This window comes from Heliangelus exortis, chromosome 12 (genome assembly GCF_036169615.1).
Source record: "Heliangelus exortis chromosome 12, bHelExo1.hap1, whole genome shotgun sequence".
Lineage (NCBI taxonomy): Eukaryota > Metazoa > Chordata > Aves > Apodiformes > Trochilidae > Heliangelus > Heliangelus exortis.
In genome coordinates, this window is record NC_092433.1 from 12,417,405 (window position 1) to 12,436,698 (window position 19,294).

Genomic DNA, 19,294 nt, shown 5'->3' on the forward strand with positions numbered 1-19,294 from the left:
TTGGTCAGGCCGCGCTGCCCCGCCCCCAGAACACGCGCAGGCGGTGCCGGGCTCTCCACACTTTATTGGCGCGCAACGCGGCCCCGCCGCGCACGTGGCCCGCGGCCCCGCCCCCCCGCCCAGCGCGGGAAAGGGCCACGTGCGACGCCCGACGCCCCCCTCCCCAAACCCCCCCGGCCCTACAGCTCCAGGTGCACCCCACTGTAGGCTTTATCCACTGTCCACTCGCCCGGGGCCTCAGCCCCGTCGCCCGCCCCCACGTAGCGCTCCATCTCCTTCTGGAACTGCAGCTGCCGCAGGCGGTTGGGGTCCACATTGATCCAGTTGTTGGCGATCCACTTGGTGCCTTGCGTGACCAGGCAGCCCCCGTGCAGCGCAAAGTCATCCAGCTCCCCCACCCAGCCTGCCGAGCAAAATAACCAAAAAAATTCTCCGTTAGGAGATGGTAAGGGGTGCTGCCAGGACTGCACCAGGATGCAGACACTGGCTCTCCCCTGGCCCCCCTCCCTGCCCCCACGCTCCTGACAGTGCCGACAGTGCCTTAGGTCAGTGCCTTTAGTGATTTTAGGTCAGATACATGTTCAGGAGTTGGCACCCCTCCAGCTTTGTGCTGCCCCACCCTAGCACCTATGAGGAGCTCATCAGGGCAGGCTCCCTGAGTGCAAAACACTTGTTGCCTCTGTGTCTACACCCAGCACAAGGGGCTCTTGCATCTTGCACCATGGCTGCCGCTTTTCTCAGCTCTTCCCAAAAGGGAAGACTGCCATGGAAGAGATGGGTGCTGCTGTTAGAAGGCCCATGGAAGTTAGAGGCTCACAGCCATATTCAGGATGACATTTCAGCAGTTCTGAGTGACCTACTCTTTACAGATGTCCCATGCTTTTTCTGTGTCAGACTTGCATCAGCAGCTGTCCTGCACTTAGGAAAAATTTGCTCATAAAAAAACCCAGCGCTCTTACAGGAGCCCAAACATCCAACAGCCCAAACACTGGTCTTATGAGCTTTTCTGTGGATTTTATAGAGATGGAAACATGGTCTGCTCCCAGGGGAGCTGGGATGCTGTAACTCCTTCTCCCTCCACTGTTCAAAATCTGCCCTCGAAACACCCTGGCCTCACATTCACCAGCAGCCTGCAAGATTGATATCAATCCCCCCAGCCTGGCTGTCAGGGAAAACCGTGGTGCTCTTCATGAGAAAAACAGCCCCAAGGACACAGATCATCAGGCTGTGGCTGAGCTATAAAGCAGGAGCCGACCCCAAGCAGGGCTGAGCCTTGTGCGGGGTGGGCTGTGCCTCCCTGTGCTGCAGAGCTGATGGCCATGTCTTTGTCTACCTCCCCTCCCCACCCCTTTGGGCAACATCACATCAGTGACACATTTTGAATTGCAGACCAAGTTCCAGTAGGAATTTCAGCTTGCACAGCAGGATAGGAGGCAGTTGGCAGTGGCTAGCACAGCCAAGGTCTTTGTTTGCTAGCTAGCCCTGTCCCCTAAAGACATCAGGAGCCACTGACCTACTGCCTGTAAACAAAGGCTTTTCAGAGTCAGGAAGCTCCTACCCAGCTGGTGACAAGTATCTTCCACAGTTCCCACTAGCAGGCAGCTACCACCCTTTGGCTCTTTTCTGAGCTCCCAGCTACTATAAGAAGACAACTGTCACCTCCTGCAGCCCTGCCCCTCCCGAGGTCTATATTTTGAAATGGGACCGTACCTTCTCCATTGGACAGGTAGTTGTACCAGAAGACAGCAGTGCCTTGCTGAGGTTTCACTCGCAAATTACCCTTGTCGCAGTTTTTCCGGGTATCTCGCAGGTCGACGTCGTTCTGGATCAGAGACTGCCAGGAAACCACAAGAGAAGGTGTCGCAAACAGAGCTGGAATGAAGTGATTGCACTGGGGGGCCCTTGCTGCCAGCCATCATCCTGCCCTTTGCCGGAATTCCCCACAGGGACAGCTCCAGGCTGATGCTGGGCAGGACAGGGCTTTCACAACCCACCCAGAGCAGACAGCTTCAGCCCCCCTGGAGGTCAATGACTTCCTTCTGAGCAACGTACCATTCCTTAGCAGGAACACAACATACCTGCCAAGGCTTAGTCTGAGGAAACCTGCCCAGACAGAAATGAGGACATGTGTCATGGCAACGAGGCCGACAGTCCATCCCTCACACCTCCTGAGAAGGGATAGCTACAGCTGTCATAGCTCTGTGCATCTTCCCCTGGCCTCAGAAGGACACTTGCTCTAGCTACAAAGGAAGGCTAATGGCCACCATGCACCAGATCCCTTCTGCAGCCACAGTAAATAAAGACATTCAAAGAGGACTCAAAATCCCCAAGGGATAAATAACATGTAGGCAAGATTCATTTACCATCTCCTCATATGTCCTGTTATCAGCTATAGGAAAGACTGTTTCACCTCCCCCAGTCACATTGTTCAGGTAGAACAGCACCGTCACATACCTGCAAGACAGAGTGGCTGTCAGGGGACACAACGGGAACAGGAGGAGACTCACAGGGGCTGTCCACACCCTGCCCTTCCACCATGCATGGAGGTTGGTTCCTCCAAGACATCAATGATACATGATTTACATCATCATCTTTTCTTGAAGGACAAGGACAACAAAGAAAATCCCCTCCTTCAGCAGTGAGGCTGTATTTCTGTCCTCTAGTGGGGACGGCCCAGCAGGTCTCCAGAACCACTCCTCCCTCCTCACATGGACCTGCAGAATTCACCCACCTCCCCCTTCAAACTCCTTCATGCCCACAACCTCCAGAGCCAGTTTGTGAGCCCACCACCTGAGCACCAGAACCCCATGCAAAGTGAGGGGAAATATCTCCCCACAGTTCTTCCCGTGTTCCATATTGTGCCAAAGCAGACCTTACCGGCAGGAGGTCTCAAAGGGAGCGCTTTCATTGGCCACCAGCTTGGTGTGGCTGCAGGCAGTCTCGGGGAAGACAGGGCCACTGTCCATGTGGGCATGGTAGTGTCCTCCTTGGTCATACCGCACAACCTGGAGGGGCTCGCTGTGCTCCACGATCTCAGGGGGCAAGCGAGTCAGGCGCATCACCCTGGGGAGGAGGAGAGCACAGCAGGTGAGGAGCAAGCACCCTCACCCTCGTTGGCTGCTGCCCCCAAGCACTGAATAAATCCAGAGAAAGATCACCCCCTTCCTTCCCCAAGAGACCGGAGGAACAGACGGGCTGCAGCAAGCTTTGCAAGAGATAACCAGGTCCTTACGGTTTTGTTGGACCATCAGCATCGGCTCAGAAAGTCCTCATCAAGGTAAATAAAAACACCCAAAACTGAAGAGTGCATCTCCAGCAGGACTGCTCTCAGGAAGACTGCTCGCTCAGCAAGAGCCCTTCTGTGTGTGTCCCTGGAGCCTTCATGTGACATCTCACCGCTTCTCTGGACTCCTGCACACCACCTACAGACCTCGGGGACAGTTGGCAAAGCACAGGGCCCCTGCTGAGAGTGAATGAGAGACTAGCTCTAGGAATATTCTTGTCACCTAACTCACCTTTCCCTGTTGCCTTTTCAGCAGCCTCTCCCCAGGGCAGAGGGGCACGGGAAGGGAAGTGATCAAGGAGACGGGAGCCCTCCTGCTCTGGGATTTTTCCGCTGCTACATCTGAGATCATCCCCAAGGCAAGCAGGTACCTCTTGAGACCTGCCAAAGAACACTCAGAACTCTGAGAATCCAGACCAGTGAAGGGAGGGGAACGCAGCACCCAGGCAGGATGGCAAAGCCCCTCCAGGCACAACACGGCCCCAGGGAGGATGGTAACAGCCTCCTTCAGCACTCTGTCTTCACATCCTTGGGACAGTGGCTGACTGAAGAGCAGCATGCTGATGCTGATGCTTGTGCGTGCTGGCTAGCTGGCACGGAGAAGGTGGCAGCCACAGTCTGCTCTAATCAAAGCAATATGTGACCCCATTCTTCTGCTGGAATGCACTGAAGAAAAGGAGTGGCCAACAGCCGTTTTCAAGCCTCAGGACAGATTTTACCCACCCATGTTCTGGGCAAGGACCAGCACCACAAAAACAAGAGAGTTTCCAGCCAATTATCTGAAACTCACCACAGCCAAACAATTTGCCCTGCATCCTGGGTTTCAGTGCTTCCCGGTATCAAATCTGGGATGAAGGGATAGGTAAAAGGTTCTCCCAATTGACAGGAGCTGCCCTGCAATATGTGTCCTTGGAGGATTAAACTAACTCAGCTTACTTGAGGTGAATTTGTGCTAGTTAAAAAGTCAGCTCTGAACAGCTAAGACAGATTTCAGTGAAATGCATGAGTAACTAAAGCAAATGACAGTAACTACTGGCACCCAGCATTAGAAACAGGCAGTTTCTCCTAGTAAGCTCATTTACTAATTAGAATGAATTACTTCATATAATGCCAAGTCTTCTTGGTTTTATAGGGCTGTTCCCAAAAGTGAATGGAGATGCTGAAAGGCTTGGTTTTTCTTTTTCCTTTTCCATGGGACAATACAAATTCTTGTTCTAATGAAAACCTCCTCTCCCCATTTCACGTCTGTGTTCATTTGCTCTTTATATTCCAAAGACTTTCACGCAATTAAGAAGTGTTAATGCTAGCGAGTCTGCCACTTCCTCTCCCAGCACAGGTGGTGCTGGTGCCCACACAACCCCTCCCAGCCCGTACCTTTGCCGTATGGCTCTCATGACCTGGTGTGCCCCCTCGCCCTGGTACAGCCAGGTGTGCTGGCTGTTGCGCACCAAGTCGCTCATCTTCACTTTCTGGCTTCCCATGTACTTGTGGAAATCCCGGATATTCAGTTGTTTGAACTCCTCCAAACTCAGCACACCTACAGGGGGAGAGGAGAAGCTGGCTGATGCTGGTGAATGGTAGCTGGTCTTGGCATCCTCTACATGGAGAAACCACCAGCTGAGAGCTCTACAGAAACTGCCTTCCTCAAACAAACCCTTTTCAGGACCTACCACAGGCTGCACCCTGTATGCAGAGGATTACAGACCCCAAACATGCTCTCACCTTCTGCTGAGCAGAGGGCAGAGAGCAACCTGCAAACCTGAACCCTAAGGTGCTGCACTGGGTCAGGACTTGGGAGAGGCAATGTACAATTTTCCTCTTTAAAAAGCTCCTAAAACACACAAACCAATCCAGCAAAAGAGAAAAATAGCCACTACACTTCTCACACATGCACAGCTAAAAAGGCTGTGCCACCTGATGTCTTGGGGCTTTTTGCATAGATATTTAAATAGACCCACTTAAGGGCAGAGGGGGGCATCTCAGAACACATTTGCTACAAGAGGTTGCATGATAATTTTAAAATGCCAAACCTTGAACAAGTGGCAAGAAATATAACAGAGTATGGGCTTGGGTTAGTAACAAAAAAGTGAGAGATGAAAAGCGGTTTCTATTAAAACAGGTATTTCTTCTTTGCACTCAGCTGGATTCAGTGAGGGATGGACTTCTGTCTGTTGCCTTCATAAAAATCCTCACATTTGTTGTTTCCCTTTTCTGGAGAAGAAGGAAGCTCTGCACTTGGGACCAGGTCCTTGGGACCAGAGTGTGCAGAGCTGCAGTGTGCAGCATGGGCTGCCAGAGGAGCTATAGCAGCAAACCCAGTGCTGCTGTGGTGCCAGCTCTGCTCCCTGGGAACGCTGCACTCTCTGGCGGGAGGAAGAACCACCCACCAGGGCCAAGCTGGGATAGTTCCTCAGGTCCTCAGTGTCAGTGAACAAATTATCCACACTGCTATTATTATTAGTGTCCCCCTGTCCCCACTTCCCCTTATTCCACATGGTCTGTGATGACGCAGTGCCACATCCAGCTCGTGACCTGGTCTCTCGGTGTCACGTACCCATCTAACAACAAGGGAAGCAACTCTCTGGAAGCAAGGTTCTGCCAAGAGCACTTTAACAGGACCTTGCACTTGTTAATGTCCGGAACAGTGGAAAAGCCACTGAGGACTCAGTCATATGCTCCTACCCCTGCCAAGAATGCCACTGGCTGGAGGAGCAGGGCAGGGGGTGCCCTCCGGATATTTAGGCATTCACATGGGTACTGCTTCAACACCAAAGCACCTCCTCCTGGGCAGCTCTCAACACCAGGTCTCTGGAAGAGAGCGTGCAGAGCCTGTGCGTCACTTAATTTGATTAGGAAATGGAGAGTTGCTTAATTGAGGCTGCTCTAATTAGAGCAGCAGAGGTTAGAGTGCATGTCCGGACCAGCGGGAACCCTTGGGGATGGGGGCAGGAGGGGCAGAAGTGGCCTCACAGAATACAAAGAGTTTGCAGCAGCAGAGAGGGGGCTCAGCAACAAGACCACCCTCACCTCCACTTATTCCACCCTCCCCTGCCAGGGACACAGTGCTCCCAGGCTGCTGAAGAAGTCTCCCTGAAAACAAGGGAGCGGCACCAAAAAACCAGCAGGGCACAGGAGCAGAGCATGAACTGAGGCAGGTGTGGCAGGGGAGGGGGAGTGCAGAGCTATGTTCTGGTCCTGCTTCTGCAAGATCCAAGACCAGGCAGCAGAATTAGTCTGCTGCTGAACTGGCGATGAGGGGGCAGGAGTGCTGGGATGAGAGGTTTCCACTGATTTTACTCTTCCGCGAAGGTCTCTAAAGCAGTGCTATTTTCCTTTGAAGAACACAGCTAGAGAAGCAGGCCTGGGCAGGGACATGGCTCCTGCTCTGCTCTGCGTGACTGTGTGAGGCATCCAGCGTGCTGAGGGCAAAGGGATTCCCCATGGAGCTGCTCTTACCATTCCCATCAGGATCAGCCTTGACTGCAGTGTACATCTCCCGGATGTTTTCGGGGGTCATCCACCTGCCATTCCCAAGCCGGGTGTGGGTCAACACCTGAAATTCAGAAATGAATGCGCATGGGGCACTGGTTTCTTGTTCTAGTGAAACCTTAGAGATTCTTCATTTGAGGCATGGCAGGCTCTCCTCTGCAGAGCATCAGCCAGCCAGGCATCAGCATGTCTCTGCAGAAAGAAGACTGAAGTGAGAATCAACTGGCAGCCACACACAGCGTGTGGCTGACAAGTTTGGTGATTTCCAGTTTAGGTCATGGCAAATGGCTGCTGTGGCTCAATTAACTGGTCATGAGATGGAAGGGGCACAGCTCTTTCTCTTGAAGGGAAAGTAAAGCTACAGATGATAAAGGTGAATGCTTTTACTTCTCCAAGATAAGGGCTTGGAACAAAACACTTCCTCTCTATGTGGAGAACAAGATACAGTACCCTGGAGAGATCTCAGCAGGCTGTGACCTGAACCCTGGCTTGTCACTGCCACAGCTCCCTATAAGCCACACATGTGCTGCCCACAGGACAACAGACATCCCCAGCCCCACCTGAAATAGGAGCCCAGGGTGGGACACCCCTGAACAGCCAGTGCCTGTCCTGATGCACCCTGCCACACAGGGCAAGGGTGCTGGAGAGCTGTGGACAAGGTGCTCCCTGTCCCCCTCCAGGGACATGAGGGATGGTTTTGCTGATGTCAGCTCAGCACAGTCAGTCACCACAGGCTGCACAAACCCTGCAAACTCACCTCCCTGGAACACCAGCCAGAAGAAACCCATGGCATGAAGAACATTTTAGCTGGCATATTCAAAACTCACATCTCCTGCCTAGGGCTGTTGCTACCACCCAATAACATGACAACTGCTGCAGGTTTCCCCAGAAAATGTCCACACTGAAGGCCAGTGAAAGTCCTGAGACATAAAAATTAAGCAAAAACTGATGGGCATATACTGGGGTCTGCCCTTACCCAAGCACATGAGTAATTTAGAGACCATCTGAGGAGGGGACCAGCCAGAGGGTTGCCCAGCAAATCCCCCTCAGTCTGTCCCACACTCTACCTCTTTGAGCTGCAGCTGCCCATCCTGATTGTGGTCCAGCAGATTGAAAATGTCCATCTGGCTGATTTCTATCATTTCCATGGCTTCCTCATAGTCATCCGTTGGTAGGATCTGGCTCTTCTGCAGCCCCTTCAGCTGTGCCAGATGAATGATGAGCTTGCATTCCTCCTCTGTCAGGAAGTTGGGAATTTCTACAGAAAAAATGTGAGCAGCAAGAGAGATTGAGGAACTGTGACATGGGACCTCATACCAATGGCAGGCAATGCAGAAAAGAAAAAAAAACCAAAAAACAAACCCAACAATAAAAATGGGGGGTGTGTGGGCAGTTCAGAAATTGCCTAAGTTTGGGACACTCAAACACATCCAGTCCTCTACCAGATGAACTCTTAAGGATCAAACTCAACACACCTGAGCTGCTAGAGGTGGGTATTTCTACAGCAGCAGTTCCTAAACATTTGGATCCAGGGGTCAAGCCCTTAAAACTCTCTTGCCATTACCACAATGGACAAAGGAGTGAACAAACACGTGCATATCACTGTGTATTATCACTTCAAAGCTAACATGGGAATGGCTGCTCTACAGGAAGGGAGGCCAAAACCTTTGTGGTGGGCAGTGGTGACAGCCAGGGGTTTCAAGCTTCTGTTCTCTCATGCAGAGTGGAAAGCACTTTGCATAGAACCAATGCCTTTTAGGGGAGCCTGGCTCACTGCTCTACCATGAAACTCAAACAGCAAAGGGACAAATTCCAAACTTATTCCCACTCATTCCCATGATCCCCCACTAAAAATGGTCTTCAAATACAGTATTAAACAGGAAGAAACTGCACGTGGCAGATGCCATGCTCCATACCCCAGAAGCATCCTGGTATGTGTACTTGCAGACCTCTGGCAAGGTCCCATTCCACAGCACAGGGACACTGTGGCCCAGCAGGCTGAGAAGATCCTTCTGCTGCTGGGACTTTCAAAGAGGGAGAGAAAACCCACCAAAGCAGAGCAGGTTTCAGTGCTCCAAGGCCCAAAGTCCTGCAGCTCACAGCTGTGAGGACACATTATACCTCTGCTATAGCAGTAACCTCAAAGGGGAGTGGGGGGGAAGTTAATTACTTCCATGACCTTAAATCAACTCTATCAGCTCAAACTGTCAATAAGCAGTTGGCTTCTTGCTAAGTACAGACCAGAACCAGCCCTATAGAAAAGGAGGAGATGTTCCTGGGAAGCCCCAGAAACACAATGCAGCTGACTGTATCCCTAACTCCCTCTGAGGAAACAATTTCTGCCACAGGGAGCGCAGGGTCCTTGTGCCAGAGGATCCTTCAGAGCCAGAGCTTCCGCTGGCCCATTTGAACCTCGTGGCACAGCACCAGGTCCGAATGAACCACGCACGCTGGCAAGCAACATCCCGGTATTTCCAGTCCCCCGAAATGGGCTACAATGATGGTATTGGAATCTTAATTACGTGCTGGAGGAAGGACAATCCTGCTCCTCAGCAGTAGACATGGGATTTTGTAACGAAGTAAAGATTCTGCTGCCCGGAAAGCAGGCGCTCAGGCAGGTGGTGAGGTGAGGTGAGGGGGTTTCCAGCTGAGCGCTGCCAATCCTGTCTGCAAACAACCTGGCCCCACAGCTGTAAATTAGTTCCTCTCTACCCACAGCTCTCCGAAACAGTTAACTTCTGGCTGTGAGACCATCCTATCTCTCTGCCTGCCCAACAATAGATCCAGCTAAACAAATGCCTCCTAATTGACTTTGAGCAACACTTGATTGCTTTTACAAAAAACAAAAGAGAGGAAAACATTGGGATTTATGAAATAATGACTAATCCTGGAGCAAGAGAAAGGGGATGGGTTGGAGCAGTGGTGTCAAACTGAGATTCAATCTCAGCTGAAAGAGCCCCAAGACACATGGGCCAAGTCATTCATCCCTCCCCAACTGCCCTCATTTCCACACCTGCTGATCTAAGCCAAACCCCTGCTAAAATCCAAACAATCAGGGCTGCTGGCAAATGAAAATTGGAGCATTGTCTTCCCCATGAGGGCTCTGAAAGGGCCGCACTTAATGAGAATGGACTGACAGAGGTGGCTCGGAGGCTATAAAAGGCATCCCACAGTCAGTAGTGGTTCAGTTTGGGGTGCGCTGCCCATCTGCCCGCTCCCAGCTCCTCTGAGCATGGTCACAGCCCACCACAGGCACCCCTTGAGGTCAGGTGGCCCATGGCTGCTGGGTCTCCTGGCACGCCTGCTGCTCTGGGGCTCTCCTGGAGCCTGGGCGAGCTACCTGAGGAGATCCTCCAGCTGCACACCCATTCCACCCCGCATGGCCCTGTGCTATGATATCGGCTACTCCGAGATGAGGATTCCCAACCTGCTGGAGCACGAGACCATGCAAGAAGTGATCCAGCAGTCTTCCAGTTGGCTGCCTTTGCTGGCCAGGGAGTGCCACCCTGATGCTAGGATACTCCTCTGCTCCCTCTTTGCACCAATCTGCTTGGACAGGTAAGACGTTTTTACAAAATATTTCAGCTGTAGCAAGTAACGCTCCCCTAATGTGCAACTGTATTTGCCTCATGAGACAAAAAGCGCAGAGCAGGATCAGTGCAGTCTACAAAAAGCTCTGCTGCCCCTCTCGGAAAGGGGTAATTGGATTACCCAGCAGGACCCTTCCCTCAGAAAGTGAAACACGAGTGTTTCATCTCGCAGGAGCAGAGCCTCCTCTGGATTTTCCTGCTCTCCCATCCCAGCACCTCTGTTGTCTCCCCTGACCACCCCCATAGCTGCTTGTGCCCACCAGCTTCACCCCCCACCTCCCTGCAGCCCCCTTCTCGGCTTCCTCAGCCCCACAGTGCCAGCATCAGAGAAATTCTCAGTTCTGAAGTGCAGCCATCAAAGGCCAGAAATAAGGAAACCAGGTATTTAATTAGGCACCTGTAAAGGTAAGCATCCTCTGCACAGCTAGAGATCCCCGGGGGGAGGGGGCTGGAGGGGAGGCAGGGAAAGGGCTTCTGGCAGCAGCCTGTATCAAACAGTCTTGTCCCTCCCATCCTCAGAAAGTTGTCGTTTGCTTTCCGGGCGTGAATGTTCAAAAGACATCAAAGACCCCAAAATAGCTCTGCTAGCACTATCGTGTGCAACAGAGCGCTGTAAAGCAGCAGCTGCGCGGTGCCAGGGCTCGACCCTCAGTCTGCCGCCAGACGGAGCCCAGAAGTGCTGCAATGCCCATCCCCTCCCCAGGCTCATCTACCCCTGCCGCAGCCTGTGCGAAGCCGTCAAGAGAAGCTGCGCACCCGTCATGGCTTGCTACGGGTACCCCTGGCCCGAAATCCTCAACTGCAACAAGTTCCCTGCAGATCATGAGCTGTGCATCGCGGCAGTCTCCACGGACGAAAATTCCTCAAGTAGGAGAAGTAAGTTTTTTTCTGTGTATGTTTTACCACATGTAATGCTAAAAGCTGAAAAAAAGGCCTAGTGTTCCTAGTGCTTCTGCTTTTAAGCTGCATTAAAAAAAAAATAAATTATAAATCTTAGTTTTCTTCTCCCCGGGAATACCAACATGTCTAGAAAATTAGCATGAAGTTGACTGCTTGTTCCTCCCTCTACTGTATTCATTAGCTCCCTGGGTGCCATCAGACCACACGTGGTTTGGGCAAGGGAATTGCTGTAAAACCCTAACACTGGGGCACATCTTGTATGCAGGCTCCAGGCAGGGAGATCTGCTTCCAGCAGAGCTAAAGGAGCTGCAGCCGTGCTCTTCCAGTTGTGTCCAGGGTTTAAATAAATATGCAAAAAGAAATGTTTTGCAAGCATCATCTTTAAAAATTAAGAAATGCCACAAAAGGGCATAAAACTTTGCAGGCATGAGTTACACAAGTAAAAAATCTACAGGACTGAGAGACTAAATTAAACACCCAGATGCTGATGAACACTGGAGGAGATTCAAGAGCAGTTAAGGGGAGAACAGATGTCACATTTCAGCATCACTGGATAGAGTCTGGCCATACAAATAGCTTTACTGTTTCATCCAAACTAGGAGAATCTTCATTAAGCATTTTCACTGCTGCTTTAAAATGCAGTAACACACATAAGCCTAAGCAAAGCATGGCAGGCAGCATCTTCCGAGCCAAGGGGGAACTGAGACCTTAACATTTCCCACCCTGACAGCCACCATGTCGATTTCAAGACTGCATTATGCTTTTTCCCATGAAGACTGACAAGGGTACTATAACCAAATTTCTGTTGCAGCAGTGCCCCGAGCCAGCTGCAAGGACTGCGAGCTGGAGGAGGGCAGCACTGCCAGGGAGATCCTAGAAAACTTCTGTGCCAATGATTTTGGTGAGTACCCCCCTGCACCTCTCAGTTCCCTCCAGCACAAGTAGTAGCATGGACAAAAAGTAGCTTTGCCATAAAAAACTGACTTGGGAGAGGAACTGCAGCTTTTGCAGCAGATCACAGAGATTTTTAGGTCCTGACTTACCTGTTTGGTAGGAGAAGGGTCCAGCCCCAGGCAGCACCAAAGGTGAAAACCTGCTTTATTTCTGTGTGCTCTCTGATTTGGTTTTGGTCTGTGGCTGCTAAATATGAGTACTTCTCTGGTTTTCCCTCAGAGCCCAATATTTCAACTGATGCCCATTAGCAAACTCCACATTTGCTATTTCAAACTTCAATGTTGTTGTTCCTGTAATGCAAATCTTCCTCTCCTAGCCCAAGCAGGTGGCAGCACTGGCTCTGCTCAATTAGCAGGATGCTTTCAAGGTACTGTTCTGAATTCATGCACACAAACTTCATGAAAAAAAAAAAAAAGTGAAAAACCCTGGGCAGCTGGCAGTCATGTCACCTGGAATCCCAGCTCACAGAAAAGTCGAGTAGCTTGCACAAGATCAGGACTTTGATGCGTCCACTTGGTTGTGCCCTTGCTTCCTAAGGTGTTTCTGCCCGTGCAGCAGTGCTGATATGCCTTTGCCACTCATGAACAAAGCTGAGTGAGAACGGTGTTCAGTACTGGAAAGTAACCTCAGGTGAGAACTATTACAAGTTCATTGCAATTACAAGAGCTTGGATGGGTGTGTCACCACATTACAGTCATGTTGGTTGTGTGTTTAAGCAGGTAAGAGATACAAAAAGTAAACAGATGTAACAGCTCTTTTTCCAAATCCTGCAGCAGTGAAAATCCGAATCCTGAGGAAGAATATGACCACCACCATCTCAGACTTTGACCTGGATCCCTCCAGGGTGGAGGTCCTGAAGCACGGCCCGCTCCTCAGGACCGAAATCCCTGCCAGGCTCCAGCAGTGGCTGGACATAGATGCTACCTGTGTCCACAACATCATGAGAGGCACCCACACAGGGGTCTTCGTTGTAAGTGGTGAAGTACAGAGTGACAAAGTGGTGGTGAACAAGGCCTATGCTTGGCAGAAGAACAGGAACCTGCACCAGGCGGTGCGGAGGTGGAAACATCACCGCTGCCCGGAACAGGCTGGCCGGAAGGTCTGAAAAGTCTCAATTCCAACAATAAGAAACTGTTCCCTTCTCCATGGCTAGAAAACTTTTTTCCTGGGCAGTTGGTGTTCTGGAGATGTACAGTCAATATTTTTAGGTGATTCAAAGTGGTCATAGTCCACAGATAGGGCCTCACTACAGATCCCTGTTTTACCGAGACAGAGCTTAAGGATGCACATTCAACATATTCCTCTTGCCAGGCTCTGCAGATCCAGGAGTTGTGATGGATGGCTTTGTGTCAGACCCAATGTCACAACCAAACCAAACTCTGCGGGTGAGCATAAACTACAATAGACCTTTAATTAACAGTTCCTTCTAGTTCTTATTGTCAAATAGTCTTTTCAGCTTCATTATTTGACCCTGAGACACTGATGCTGTCCAAGTGCCTGCTTGCTTTCTATCCACAGAGATTACATGAAGGTTCCCCTGGCAGCTAAGCAATGCTTTTTGTGTAATGGAACAAATACTTTGCTTCTGAACAGCCTGAGGTAAATAAAGGGGGAGAGGAACCCACCCTGTTCTTTAAAAATGATTGCTAAACTCCACTCTTGAGCCATCACTTGGGCTGTCCCATCAGCTTGCTTGCACTCAGAGCTGACAAGCATCTGCACAAGAATCATTCTCCAGAAGGACAGGCACAGAGCAAAGAGCTGAGGGGTTCTGTGTAACAGGAAAAACCACTTCTTAACATCAGAAATTCAGTTTGGATCAGAAGATTCTGCTAACAGGGGAACTACTGAAGATATCACAGAGCCTTGAGCAAGCAGAGCAGGACAGGGACATCAGCTCTTCAACCCTCTGCTTTGGTGTGCAACAACAGCTCTGCCAATAACTCTGTGCAACAAAACCTGCCCTTTGAGACTCTGAGGTGAGCCCCAACCACAGCACAGCAGGAGGTACTTGCAGTTCTGATACACTTCAGTCTGGCCTTCCTCCTGCACGCAAGGAAGACAGAAAAGGTGGCAAACCTCTGCCTTACCAAGTTCTCTGCAGCTTTACCCCCATGTAGGGACTGTAATTCCCTTGGGGTAAACACAGCCATAGCTCTCCACTCGATACAACAGAGCAGAAAGCAGCAAATCTTCAAACAAGAAGAGAAAATACATCAGATTTCTGCTGCCTAACAGAGCACTATCAATGGAAAGTTTTCTAGACTGAAATAAAGGGAAGAATGGAGAAACATGTTCTGCCCTGCAGATGCCTGCAGTCTTGGTTTACGACAGAGCCACCCAGTTTGATGGAGACACATTGCCTCCCTGTGCTCGTAAAGCACAACAACTCGTGACAAGATTGCCTCTTCAGATTTAGTGCTGGCTGACAAGCACTCTGACACTCACACTGAAATTCAGCTGTGCCCTGACATTTGTGCAGTAATTACTTCTATTCCCTGAGGCTCCAAAGGAAAACACAGTGAGGTTTATTCCTCCCTGCTGCCTCATCTTGCAAACTGCTGTCCAATCCACAGAATCTCCTGCTAGGTGGTCCCTGCAATGGCAGCATCTTCTGAACAGACTGCGTTTGGAAAACACAAGAGAACACACAAAAGCTCTGAAGGTTCAAAAGGCTTTGTCTGATATTTGTTCTCCATTAATAGGATTATTTGATTACTAGTGTTTCCTAACCAAAAAGCACACAGATGGTCTGTCTTACAAGCCTTAGAAATGACGTCTCGCGGGCAGAGGGGGGAAAAAATAGGGCAGGGTTTTTTCATAGCTGCATGCAAAACGCTTGGATTCAATGCAGATGATTTACCCACAAACCACATGTTCCCCTACAGCGCCCAGTGCCATGCTCCAAAGCACAGAGCTCACATTAAATCACTAACAAGTTATCCACTGCTGTAGCCCCACTAGAGCCTTCTCTGCTGAAAGCAAAGATCACAGACCAGATGCTGATTTTCTGAAACTGGCTCTTGCATGCCACAACACTTTGTGTTAAGTAAAATCCCCAGAAATTCAAGAGTTCTTCTTTGATAGTGACTTGCAGGTTTGCCTCACATGACCAAGTTAAATATACACTTCCACTAATTTAAACTACAGAGATGAAATAAATTTGTGGGTTTTTTTAAAACCAGTTGAGACTGGTACTGTTTGCATAGATAGAGAAGTCTCTGGAAGTCTTTTAAAGTCAGAGCTGGCTCCTGGCAGGTTCATCCAGGAGATAAGAGCTGTCTTGCAACTTGCACTTTCTAAATAAGGGACACCCTATCAGAGGACAAAGGAGAAGGGACTTGTGTGGCATCCCTAACACTGCTTGTCCATTGCTGTCTGTGATACGCCCCCCAGAGGGCAAAGTTTCCCCCAGAACTGATGGAGGTGCTGGAATGACGAATTAAGATTGTGGGATTTGTGCTGCCAGAACCAACCTGCCTTTTATAGACCTCAGCACCTTCCTTGCCAGGATCAACTTTTTTACTTAAGCAGTACCAGTAGGGCAGAGAAGGTGGAAACAGGGTTTTCCTGAGGGAAAATCTGAGCAATTGCCCTAGACTGTGGTTCTAATAATGATGTCAGCTTTGTGAATGCTGTGGGATATCAGTTCCAGGTTAGTGTGTCTGTTTACTGAATGTCAGGCATAAATCCACTTACAATTTTGCAAACCATAAGTACCACATATGTAGAAATGAAAGAACTTTTGTGTATGTCTTCCAGATACTATTGCATTAAAGGAGTTTAATAAGAAACCTATCCTTTATGGGCAGACTTTCAGTGTGTATAATCTATTTGGAATCAGGAAAAAATCTCATATATCATGAAGAAAGCACCTAATGAAGACTCTCAACACTATCTTTTCAGGGACAACAGGTTTTCTCTGACTTTGCAGTAGTAGGGGTATCTGTCCCAAAAAATTAGTTTTTATATTCTCAGTGGATTTCCAGAACACAAGAGTTCAATTAATGTGACTTTATCAGACCAGCAAAAAATACAGAAAAGTAAAGAAAGTTTTAAAATATCTGAAAGACAAATGTTGAGTGGTTGTGTATCTGAGCAGCCAGAAATAAATCTATAACAGGACGCAAAATGGTGGAAAACATTATGTCTATCAATTCTGTTACTCGTTTCCTCAGCACTGAAGCACCAACACTAAATTGCTTTATCAACATTTATTACCAAAACTTTGGGGATCCCTGGTCCCTTCCTAATACTGAGCAGCTCCTTCAAGGTCCTCTTCAGTGATCTTCTGTCTAGTCATGGTATTTTAAAGAGAATATGGAAAACCTGGAAAGGTTAATCCTCCAAATGCTTCTAAACAGGTCATCCAGAACAAGTGACCTCTGCGAATACCGTATCAAAAATCCCTTCAACTAAATCACTTTTGAACGCAGCCCAAAGGCAAAGTGGTGCAGGGAGGAGAAGGGAACAGCAGTCGTCTTCCCCCGAGCGGGTGTCAGACAGAGGCGGGTGTCAGGCGGACCCCCCGGCCGCTGTCAGGCTGTGTCCTTCCCCCTGCCAGCGGGGCAGGGTGGGCGGCGGAGACCCCCCCAGGCCCTCCTGCCGCTGCGTGCCGGGACAGCCGGGCACCGCTCCCATAGCCCCGGCTCCGGGGACGGCCCCGCAGTCACCCCCCGCGCCAGCCCCGCCAGGAGCCGCGCTGCCTGCCCGCTACCCGGCGTCCGCAGCAGCGCGGCCCGATCTCCGCCGCCGCCCCACCGGCGGGGTGGAGGGGTCAGCGGGGCCGGTACTCACCGAAGAGAAGCGGCTTCAGGCTGAGGGTGCGCACGGCGTGGGCCCTGCCCGGCACCAGCTCCACCCGCTGCGTGTGGCCCACCTGCGGGGAGAGCAGCGGTGAGCAGCGGCGCGACCACGGCCCCGGCCCCGGTCCCCCCGGCGCGGCCTTGCCTTGATGCCTTCCAAGCGCGGGAGGGCCTGCACGGGGGGTGGCGGCGGGGGCGGCGGCGGCGGGGGGGAAGCGGCGGCGGGCGGCCCGCCGGTCTCTCCGGCGCTGAGGTGCACGAAGAGCAGCAGCCCCAGCACGTTAAGGACGTAGAGGTGCGCGAAGACCATGAGGACGAGGAAGTAGGGCCGCGAGCAGACGGGCCGCGGGCGGCCCCCCGGCGGGCCGGGCAGCGGGGAACCCTCCGCCCTCGCCGCTGCCGCCGTCGCCATCGCGCCCCGGCCCCCCCCGGCCCGGCGCGTCACCACGGCAACCGCCCCGCGTGCTGCGTCACCGCGCGGAGGGGGCGGGGCCAGCGCACCCCGGGGCGGGGCTGGGGAGGAGCGCGGGCACCGCCCTCTTTCCCCCTTCCTCCACTCGGTCCCCCCACCCCAAACCCCCAAGAAGAGCCGGGACACCGCCGAAGTTAAAAATCACAATTTATTTCAAATAACGCGAGGGCACCCCGCTGGAAAACGTCTCCCGGGCGGGTTGCGCCGTCCCCGCCCCTCTCCAGCACCTGCCAAGAAAAGCGAGGGGTGGCAGCGGCTCTGTGGCCCCCCCGCAGCCCAAGCCAGAGGGGAGCGAGGAGAGGGAGGGATTCCCAGAACGAGCGCCTCATTTAAAAATAAAGTTCTATTTTTAATTTTTTTTTTTTAATTTTTTTCCCCCACCCGCTTAAAAAGTCTAAAATTTAAAGAGTGCAAGACTATGGTACAGAAACCTCCTGCTGCCCCCTCCCAGCGTGGGCACAGCGCCTTGGGCAGCACCCACAGCAGCAGTCATGCAGTTTATATCACCAGTAGAAAATTTATTTTTTTTACAGTCTGGGAAGCCTGAGGACTGTTAGAGGTGAGGCAGCCAATGCACTAACACAAGCGAAGCTGAAATAAAAAGAGTATGGGATGCAAGGATGGAGAGGTGTCTGGTGGGTGCAGGAACTGGCAATGAGTGCAAAACAAAGGAAAAAAAAAAAAAAAAAAAGCAAAAAAAAGAGCAAACATTCCACACCTGCAGCAGTAATGCACCAAAGGGAAACTTGTACCTCAGAATTAACGATTCCTGATCCACTTTCTATTCACCTACATTCATGTAACCTCGTGACTCAAATAGGGCCATGTACTGATCTGAGGGAAAGCCTGGCCTTGTCTTTCAGTGTTGAGATCTCCTGTTTCCTTCTTGCCCCCTGCCTCTCCCGCAGTGCCAGACACTTCACACAAAGAGCCCAGAGCCCCCATGTTCTGCAGGTTTCATCTTGGAACCTACAACATTCTGTACAACAGCAGTACAGAAGTCACTCAGCTTGGGCTGCACAAGCACCTCAGTCCTGCTGTTTTCCCAGAGAGCGCAGAAACAGGATCTGTGCGTGCAAACCAGGACTTTCACCACTGTCAGAAAGGGCATTTGTTTTCTTTGGAAATAAACAGAACTACTGACAAAGCTCTGGTTTCAGAAAATTTGAAAGAATTAGGGGACGCACTGTGCAATATGTGTTACTGTTCCTCAGCCAAGCATCTCAGAAGTCTGCTCAGGAGGCTTGGCCACAGCTCTGCGGTTGAGCTTGTCTACAAACAAGGATTCATAGCAAAGCATTTTGTGGGGGCACTGGAGAGGGAGGGAGGGAAGGCAGCAGGGAGGGAGAGAGACAAAACCCCATTCTCATCTAGCTCTAAGATGGACAATTATCTAACAGAAGTGAGAGTTCTTTGGGATTAGGGAACTCCACAGTCCTGTTCTGCAAAGAGATTAGGTGTTATGCTTGTTACATTTAGACAACAAGAATACCAGCTTTTATCCTAATTAGTACTTTGCACATTACATTTTTAAAGAACAGTTTAAACACTGGTTCGACACACTGCAAACTGCTGGGTCTCAGCAAGTCTTCCCCCATAATATCTCTTGTGCCCATTGTGCCCAGATTCACACAACCACTTGGGAAGGGGAGAAGAAGGAGGAGGCCAACCTCTAGAATATATCATGATGAGGGCACAAAGACTTGCTGCTGGGAGCAGAGGAGGGAATTAAGTCAGGAAACCATGGCTGGAGTGGGGTCGTATCTACCTCTATGGCTCCAGCCTAGAGGGGAGTCAGAAC

At 50.9% G+C, this 19,294-nt stretch overlaps 2 protein-coding genes across 4 annotated transcripts; one reads left to right on the top strand and one right to left on the bottom strand.

Moving 5' to 3' along the window:
* Positions 1–47: 47 nt before the first annotated feature.
* Positions 48–17,505, bottom strand: P4HTM (prolyl 4-hydroxylase, transmembrane). Of its 3 annotated transcripts, XM_071756033.1 has the most exons (10): positions 17,167–17,502; positions 17,014–17,095; positions 7,840–8,030; positions 6,740–6,836; positions 6,311–6,373; positions 4,658–4,820; positions 2,878–3,063; positions 2,364–2,454; positions 1,711–1,834; positions 48–403 (listed from the first exon to the last, which is right to left on the bottom strand). In XM_071756033.1, exons 1-10 carry the CDS (start codon positions 17,431–17,433, stop codon positions 180–182), a joined length of 1,488 nt encoding a protein of 495 aa, XP_071612134.1. In that variant the 5' UTR covers positions 17,434–17,502; the 3' UTR covers positions 48–179. The 3 variants fall into 3 exon arrangements, with proteins under 3 accessions (XP_071612134.1, XP_071612135.1, XP_071612136.1); XM_071756034.1 differs by lacking the exons at positions 2,364–2,454; positions 6,311–6,373 and adding an exon at positions 2,455–2,554 and having other exon boundaries at positions 17,167–17,505; XM_071756035.1 differs by lacking the exon at positions 6,311–6,373 and having other exon boundaries at positions 17,167–17,498.
* LOC139801599 (secreted frizzled-related protein 2-like) lies at positions 8,323–16,010 on the top strand. Its single transcript, XM_071756043.1, has 4 exons — positions 8,323–10,330; positions 11,066–11,238; positions 12,074–12,163; positions 12,990–16,010. Exons 1-4 carry the CDS (start codon positions 10,005–10,007, stop codon positions 13,319–13,321), a joined length of 921 nt encoding a protein of 306 aa, XP_071612144.1. The 5' UTR covers positions 8,323–10,004; the 3' UTR covers positions 13,322–16,010.
* Positions 17,506–19,294: the final 1,789 nt, after the last annotated feature.

What these genes read in the sequence shown, in the direction of transcription:
- LOC139801599 (XM_071756043.1), top strand. Translation starts at nt 10,005, where the DNA reads ATGGTCACAGCCCACCACAGGCACCCCTTGAGGTCAGGTGGCCCATGG. An exon ending in GCACCAATCTGCTTGGACAG is followed by an intron (nt 10,331 to 11,065) that starts GTAAGACGTTTT and finishes TCCCCTCCCCAG; the next exon opens with GCTCATCTACCCCTGCCGCA. An exon ending in CTTCTGTGCCAATGATTTTG is followed by an intron (nt 12,164 to 12,989) that starts GTGAGTACCCCC and finishes CAAATCCTGCAG; the next exon opens with CAGTGAAAATCCGAATCCTG.
- P4HTM (XM_071756033.1), bottom strand. Translation starts at nt 17,433, where the DNA reads ATGGCGACGGCGGCAGCGGCGAGGGCGGAGGGTTCCCCGCTGCCCGGC. An exon ending in GGAGGGTGGAATAAGTGGAG is followed by an intron (nt 4,821 to 6,310) that starts GTGAGGGTGGTC and finishes CTCCCCCTGTAG; the next exon opens with GTGTGCTGAGTTTGGAGGAG. An exon ending in CCCTTTGAGACCTCCTGCCG is followed by an intron (nt 2,455 to 2,877) that starts GTAAGGTCTGCT and finishes TCTGTCTTGCAG; the next exon opens with GTATGTGACGGTGCTGTTCT.